The sequence below is a fragment of the Hippopotamus amphibius genome, chromosome 16 (assembly GCF_030028045.1).
Source record: "Hippopotamus amphibius kiboko isolate mHipAmp2 chromosome 16, mHipAmp2.hap2, whole genome shotgun sequence".
NCBI classification, from domain to species: Eukaryota; Metazoa; Chordata; class Mammalia; order Artiodactyla; family Hippopotamidae; genus Hippopotamus; species Hippopotamus amphibius.
In genome coordinates, this window is record NC_080201.1 from 59,043,700 (window position 1) to 59,051,626 (window position 7,927).

The following is a 7,927-nucleotide window of genomic DNA, read 5'->3' on the forward strand; positions in this document are numbered from 1 at the left end:
CTTAACCACTGCACCACCTAAGAAGCCCCACCAAGTTGTTTTTAAAGTACATTTTCCTAGTTTTTTTCTAGGTCTAGGTCTGTAATTTAACTGATTTAAAACCGGTAAGCGGCGCACCTCCCAAATCGGAAAACTTATAACAGCCAAAAAAGGACAGACATGCTTTTAATCAGCTGTGTGCGAAAAGGAGCTGTAGCCGTGGAGATGATGCCGAGTAAATCTTTCACCCGCAAGCGCATGGAAGCACAGGACAGAGTTGAAGGCCACACAGGGCGGGGCGGGAAGGTTTGGGGCGCGCCACACTGCTCTCTTGCTCAACATTTGATTGAATGGGATCGGAACTATTCTGCCGGCCCTCATTGGTGCTACCCGGAAAGGTAGACTTCCGGTGGGTACACGACTTCCGTGCGGGGCAGCCGATTAGGCTAGCCCTGTGCGGACCGGAATTCCGTCACCCTGACTCCCAGCCCACTCCCGGAAGTGACGCACGGTGGGGTTGCCGGAAGAAGTGGCGAAGTTACTTTTGAGGGGACTCGAGTCGCGGCGGCGTGCCAGGGGATACAGAAGAGGAGGAAGATTAGCAGAGAAAGGGTACGAAAGCAGGTGCACTGGAGGGTGGGGAGACCCGGGAAGAGCCCTGGGCCTGGGGCTTCCCGGCGTTCCCCGCGCTGCTTGGCTCAGCCCCCTTCTCCCCTTGCTTCCTCTCCCCTCCATAGCTCGCGCCGCCCCCGGCTGTTTCCAGGGCAACGGGAGTAGGGGACCCCAAGAGAGGCGGCCCACGAGACCCTCGCGTGCAGCCATGAGCCCCGCCCCCCACTGGTGTTCGGAGAGGGGCGGGACCTGGAGAGAGGTGTGGGGGCGGAGCATAATGGGAGGAGGTGGAGGCGGGGCGTGATGGGAGGAGATGGGGCGGGACCTGGGAGGGATGGGGAGGGAAGGAAAAGGTGTGGGCGGAGCATAATAGGAGGAGGTGGGGTCAAAGTGAGAGGTGGGGGTTCTTCCTTGGCGGAGGTGGGGTGAAGTCTGAGTAAGAGTAGGTGGGGTGAAATTGGAGGGGAAAGAGGAAGTGAGGGCGGAGCCCTTGAAGCAGAAGGGATGGTATCTGGAAAAAGCCAGTGAGTGGGATTTGGAATGCAGCCTAAAGGAGGGGCAGAGTCTAGGGGAGGGCGGGGCTTGAGACCCCGCCAAGGCTGTCCTGGAGCAGAAGGGAGCGGGCCCTATTTGAACTGGGTGGGTGGGTATTTAGGCTGGCAGGAACTGGGGGTGGGGTCTGTATGCATTAGGGGAAGAGTCTGAGAGATGGAGGAAAGAGAGGTACCCCCTACAAAACCTGTGGCTGGCCTAATCAGACCCTCCCTAGCACCACAAGGATCTCAGTTCTCCTGTATTCTGCAGGCTTTTCCGTGACCCCACCATGTCCACCCCCACCACGAGTTCCCTGGACACCCCTTTGCCTGGTGAGTGCCCCTCTTCCCAACCTAGCCACCCCCCCAGTCAGATTATTGTCAAGAGAAACTCACTGTGTCTCCCTCTCCCAGGAAATGGCCCCAGCACCCCCTCTTCTTCACCGGATGGAAAGGAGGATGGCGCTGAGCCGTGCCCTGGAGGGACGGATGCTGATGTCCCGGGCACTGATGGGGCCGACTCAGCCTCTGTCGTGGGTGAGACCAGGTCCAGGGACACGGGCTGGGAGTTGGTATGGAGACTCAGGGAGGGATCTAGAAGGAAAGATCAGAAATGGTGATGGGAAGCCCCAGTTTCTTGTTGAGTTTTTTTCTTCTGTGAGTCCTTAACACCTCTTATTTTGACCTATTCTTTGGGATTCAGTGACATACACGTCTTTCCCTCCGAATTTCCTTCTCCCTGGGTCACTCTCCACACTCTGACTCTTTGTCTCCGATTTCTTGTGGACCTGTCTCTTTGGCTGCGGTTTATCTCATAGCTCTGTCTCTCATGGCTTCTGTCCACCCCCGCCAGTCATCCTAGACACAGCGGAGGAGCCGGAGCGCAAGCGAAAGAAGGGCCCGGCTCCAAAGATGCTGGGCGACGAGCTCTGCCAGGTGTGTGGGGACACGGCCTCCGGCTTCCACTACAACGTGCTCAGCTGCGAAGGCTGCAAGGGCTTCTTCCGGCGAAGTGTGATCCGAGGCGGGGCCGGGCGCTATGCCTGCCGGGGCGGTGGAACCTGCCAGATGGATGCCTTCATGCGGCGCAAGTGCCAGCAATGCCGGCTGCGAAAATGCAAGGAGGCCGGGATGCGGGAGCAGTGTGAGTGCTGGGGAGGGAGTGGTGCCAGCCTGGCTCCTGCCCAGGCCTGGGGCCTCTGCTGAGGCCTATGTCTCCCCAACAGGTGTCCTCTCCAAAGAGCAGATCCGGAAGAAGAAGATTCGGAAGCAGCAGCAGGAACAGCAGTCACCCATAGGGCCGGGAGTCAGCAGCTCCTCAGCCTCTGGGCCTGGGGCTTCCCCTGGAGGGTCTGAAGAGGGTGGCCAGGGCTCCGGGGAAGGCGAGGGTGTCCAGTTAACAGCCGCTCAAGAACTAATGATCCAGCAGTTGGTGGCGGCCCAGCTGCAGTGCAATAAACGCTCCTTCTCTGACCAGCCCAAAGTCACGGTATGGCCCCTTCCCCAGCGTTGAGGGGCGATGGGCTCAGCAGGGTCAAGCCAACACGGCCGCAGTCCAGGGCACAGGGAGAGAATGGGGCTCCAGAGGGCAGGGGCTTTGAGACAGGGGTCTCCTAGGGTGTAGGTTTTGCCTCGAGGGGCTCCCACAGCCTTGGGCTCGTGGGAGAAGTCCTGAGAGTAACCTGGCCCCCCACGTCCCCAGCCCTGGCCCTTGGGCGCAGACCCCCAGTCCCGCGATGCTCGCCAGCAGCGTTTTGCCCACTTCACGGAGCTGGCCATCATCTCGGTCCAGGAGATTGTGGACTTCGCCAAGCAGGTGCCCGGCTTCCTGCAGCTAGGTCGTGAGGACCAGATTGCCCTCCTGAAGGCATCTACCATTGAGGTAATGATCAGCCCGCCCAGCCACAGCGAGGCCCTTCCATCCTGCCCTCAAGGAACCCCAGAGATAAGCCCCAGGACACATGCTGGGAGCATAGAGACAAGCCAGACTCCAGTCCTTGCCCTGATGGGGATGGTTTCCTACAGGATAGCGTCAAAATAGTAAACAAGTCGTCAGAGCCTCCCGTGAGGCAGGGAGAGAAAGGAAACAGGGCCTGAGGCTGAGAATAATTGTGGATTGGGCCAGAGGGACACCCTTCAGGGAATGTGCTGAAAAGGCTTATTTAAAGTTCAGAGTTGACATCTGAACCGACACGAGCAAGTATTGAGTGGCTAGTGTATGCCAGGAAAGGAAGGACAGTGGCTAAAGCGTCATCGGCCTTCTCAAGCCCCTGTCCCTGCCCACCCCTCTCCCCACCGCCCTCAGATCATGCTGCTGGAGACAGCCAGACGCTACAACCACGAGACTGAGTGCATCACGTTCCTGAAGGACTTCACCTACAGCAAGGATGACTTCCACCGCGCGGGTATGGCCAAGCGCAGGCTGGGCAGTGGGGGCACAGGCGGTGCCCCTGCTGGGTCTCTGCAGGCTGGGAGACACGAGGCCCTGTCATCCCTGTCTCAGCCTCCGTTTCTTTGTCTCCCAAGTGGGGTGAGGGTTCAGCCCACCTGGCAGTGAAGCAAGAGCATGTTTACTGAGCACAGACCGCACAGTGGGACATAGTGCAGGATGAGACAGAGGGGTCTCTGCTGTCACATAGGGCACTTTGGTAGGAATTAAGAGAAGACACTCCCTCCTCCCCAAGCCTGGTCTCATGAGGGAGGCTGGATCTCAGCCCATTGGGAAATGTGCAACCTCCTCAACCGTACGGGGCAGCCCTGGTCCCTGCCCTCCAAGAGCACTTCCTTGGGGATGTAACCTAGGTGATGGACTTCTGGAGAAAGTATAGTTGAACAGAGGCCAAAGGAGTGAGAAACAGCACCTCGGAAAAGGGAGGTGGGGAGTCGCATTAGCCACCAGGGAATGCATGTGCAAAGGCCTTGCTCCCTTGGCCTCTGGGCTTTCTCAGTGAGTCTTTTTCTCTCCCATCATCTCTCCCTGGGGCACCTCTCTGTACTCTTGGACATTTGCTCCTAACCCCATCTTCCCTTTCTCTAACTCCTGGCCCTCCCAGCACCCAGGACAGCCCCAGTAACCCTTTGAGTATAAGCTTGGCAGGGGAGCACTGGGAGATGGAGGAGTGTTTCTGGCAGGGGGGTCAGCATGTGCAAAGGTCCTGAGGTGGGGAAGAGCCGGGCGCTTTTAAGGAACCACAAAGAGGCTTGGGCAACTGGAGCACGGGGAGATGGGGCTGGAGAGGAGGTTGGTTCCCACCACTCCCACCACTCCCAACCTCTGCCATTGCCACAGTCCGGGTCTCGGTTGGCTCTCCCTGGAACATTGCAGGGGCCCCTCACTGGGCTTCTACCTTCACCCCAGCCCAGTGTGTTTGCTCACACAGTCATGAGAAAAACCCTATTAACAGCCGCGTTAGCTCATGTCCCTCCCAAGCTCAGAACCATCCATGGCACCCATCTCACTGGGAGAAAAGCCAGAGTCCTTGCTGGTCTGTCTGCCCAGAACTAGGGTGACGAACTCGTCCCAGTTTACCTGGGACCTTCTCAGCTTTAATACGGAAAGTCTCAGGGCCCAGGAAGCCTCGTCCCAGACAAGACAGATGGGTGGTGCCCTACTTGAGACACTCACATATCCTCATAACTCGCTCCCTCCCCCTTTTGGGTCGGACATTCTGCAGCGAGCAAGGCCTTCCTACGTGTCACCCTACGGTGACTGTCTTGTCTGAGATGTCGACGTGATTCTCATCGGCCCCCATTACCCTTTGTCGTGTTGCCTTGATCCAGAGAACTCAATCATCTCACGGGGTGGATGGTTTACTTACACGTCTGTCTGCTATCTGTCCCCTCCAGCCCCAAACGTAAGTTCCACAGGAGCAGGGGGCTTTGTCTCTAGCCGTCCCTACCCCGGGGCCTGGCATGCAGCAGGTACCCAGTGAAGTTTGATGAGTGAATGAGTCACACCTGGGAGTGAGTTCAGGCTTCACTGGAGAGCAGCGGAAGCCACCGCAGGGTCACATAATGTGACCTAGGATTGAACATCTTTCCACTTCCTGAGGAGAGGAGCCGGGAAGGCAGGAAGGAAGTGAAGGGGGTGATGGGATGGTAGGAAATTCTAAATAAATGTTCACGCCCATCCCTTCATTCAGGGTGCCAGGCACCCCGCCAGGCAGTGGGGTTACAGGGGGACCAGCACTGTCTGTCTGCTGCCGCTTCCCTCACCCTGCTGTCGGTGGGCAGCGCCCAGGGGAGGTGTGGGGGCCAGTTTCAGGGTGGGGGAGTTCATCGGGCTGGGCCTCCCGCCTCTGCAGGCCTGCAGGTGGAATTCATCAACCCCATTTTCGAGTTCTCGCGGGCCATGAGGCGCCTGGGCCTGGACGATGCCGAGTACGCCCTCCTCATCGCCATCAACATCTTCTCGGCCGACCGGCCCAACGTGCAGGAGCCGAGCCGAGTGGAGGCCCTGCAGCAGCCCTATGTGGACGCGCTGCTGTCCTACACCCGCATCAAGAGGCCACAGGTACCAGAGCCCGGCCCCTCCTGGCCCAGGGAGGGACAGGAAGTCCAGACGTTCCCAGTCAGGGTTCCCAGTCCCAGCGCCAGCTCTGTCACCACCCCTGGCGCCCCTGGCAGTGCTCTGAGCTCTGGTCAACATCCTCTCAGCAGAGTCTGTCCTCAGGCCCCTGTCCCCTCATCAAGGAGCCAGACCTGGTCCATACCAGGAGCCCCACGCCGTCCCCCCTGGCTCGGCCTGGGGAGGGGCCCCCTGGGTGGTCTGGGCGGGCTGACCTGTGCCCCTGCCTCCCCGCCTGCAGGACCAGCTGCGCTTCCCCCGCATGCTGATGAAGCTGGTGAGCCTGCGCACACTCAGCTCTGTGCACTCGGAGCAGGTCTTCGCCTTGCGGCTCCAGGACAAGAAGCTGCCGCCCTTGCTCTCCGAGATCTGGGACGTCCACGAGTGAGGGTCCGACCACCCTGTGCACCACCCTGCACCCTCCAATGAATGGACACGGGTGGGGAGGGGCTGGACTGGGCCTGGGGTCCTGCCTCGTGGCTTGGAGCTGAGCCTGGCCCCACCAGCCCTCAGCCCTCAGGATGAGCTGCAGTCGAGGTCCAGGAGCCTCCCTCCCTGCCCACTGAGTCTTCCTGGGAGGGGTAGATGGCTCACAGGTCCCCACCTCTGACCTCTCCCAGCTGCCCTCCCTGCCCAGCTTACACCTCAAGCCTACCACGCAGTGCACCTTGAACAGAGGCGGGGGAGGGCCTCTGGCTCCCCCACAGCCCGAGAGACCACAGGCCCCCCCCCCGCTCCTTTTATTTAATAAAAACTAAAAAAAACAAAAACAGGAAAATAAAGTATGAATAGAAACCTGCCCTGAGTCAGAGTGAGTCTGAGGTGGGGATGGGCTGCCAGGCTTTTCATGGACACCGACCTGCTGGACGTGGTGCTGAGCTGGGGAGGGTTCAGGGTTATGTGACTAGGCCCTATGGGTGCCCAGGAGAGGCCCCTGACAACCTCAGGGTCACCTCCTGGTGGCTGGAGCCCGTGCCTGAAGGACAAGGAGAATTTAATTGGATGAGGGGATGGAGCTTTCATTCAATCGACAAGTATTGGCTGAGGCCGCTTGTGGGCAGGCACTGTACTGGCCATCCTGGGGACACAGATGTCATTCACTCAAAAAGTACGTATAGAGCATTTACTATGTGCCAAACACAATATTAGGCACTGGAAACATCAGTGAACAAAAAGTCTCTCCTTGCAGCCACTGTGGAAAACAGTGTGGCGATTTCTCAGAAAACCATGGGAACTCCCTGGCCGTCTAGTGGTTAGGACTCTGAGGGCCCAGGTTCAAAGATCCCTCAAGCCACGCGGCGCAGCCAAAACAAAAACAAAAAAGCAAAACTAAAACTAGAATTCTGTCACCGAACCCAGCAATCCCACTCCTGCGTATATATCCAAAAAAACAAAACACTAATTCGAAAAGATACGTGCACCGCAATGTTCACAGCGGTATTATTTACAATTGTCAAGATGTGGAAGTAACCTAAGTGTCCATCAACAGATGAATGGATAAAGAAGATGTGGCCTATATATACACAGTGGGATACTACTCAGCCATAAAAAAGAATGAAAATTTGCAATTTGCCACAACATGGATGGACTTGGAGGGCATCATGCTAAGCGAAATAAGAGAACGCAGACTCACGGAGAACAAACTAGTAGTTAATAGTAGAGGGGAGGGGCCGCATCGGTGTAAGACAGGCTCAAGGATGTGTTCTACAACACGGGGAATATAGCTGATATTTTGCAATAATTGTAAATAAGTAAACTTTAAAATGTGTATTAGGGAATTCCTTGGCTCTCCAGTGGTTAGGACTCTGAGCTTTCACTTCCGGGGCCCGGGTTCCTTTCTGGTCAGGGAACTAAGATCTTGCAAGCTGGGCAGCACAGCCAAAAATAAAATAAAATTAAAAACATAAGAGACGTCCCTGGCGGTCCAGTGGTTGGGGCTTTGCTTTCCAATGCAGGAGGTGTGGGTTCGATCCCTGGTCGGGGAGATAGGGTCCCACATGCCTCAGGGCCAAAAGGCCAAAACATAAAACAGAAGCAATACTGCAACAAATTCAATGAAGACTTGAAAAATAAATAAATAAAATAAAAATAATAAATAAAAAGATCAAGTCCCTCCTTGGAGTTATCCACTAGTCAGAGCTGGTAGTGGGGGAGCTGAGCAAGGACACTAGAAGGTAATGGAATAGGGGCTTTAATGGGGGCAGCAAGGGGCGACGTGGGAGGTGGAGGAAGTCAG

The 7,927-nt window shown here is 57.0% G+C and overlaps 1 protein-coding gene across 1 annotated transcript; it reads left to right on the forward strand.

Moving 5' to 3' along the window:
• The first annotated feature begins 447 nt into the window (after nt 1–447).
• Nucleotides 448–6,487, forward strand: NR1H2 (nuclear receptor subfamily 1 group H member 2). Its single transcript, XM_057712964.1, has 10 exons — nt 448–591; nt 717–850; nt 1,396–1,457; nt 1,539–1,661; nt 1,978–2,268; nt 2,351–2,613; nt 2,827–3,006; nt 3,430–3,529; nt 5,429–5,637; nt 5,933–6,487. Exons 3-10 carry the CDS (start codon nt 1,415–1,417, stop codon nt 6,077–6,079), a joined length of 1,356 nt encoding a protein of 451 aa, XP_057568947.1. The 5' UTR covers nt 448–591; nt 717–850; nt 1,396–1,414; the 3' UTR covers nt 6,080–6,487.
• Nucleotides 6,488–7,927: the final 1,440 nt, after the last annotated feature.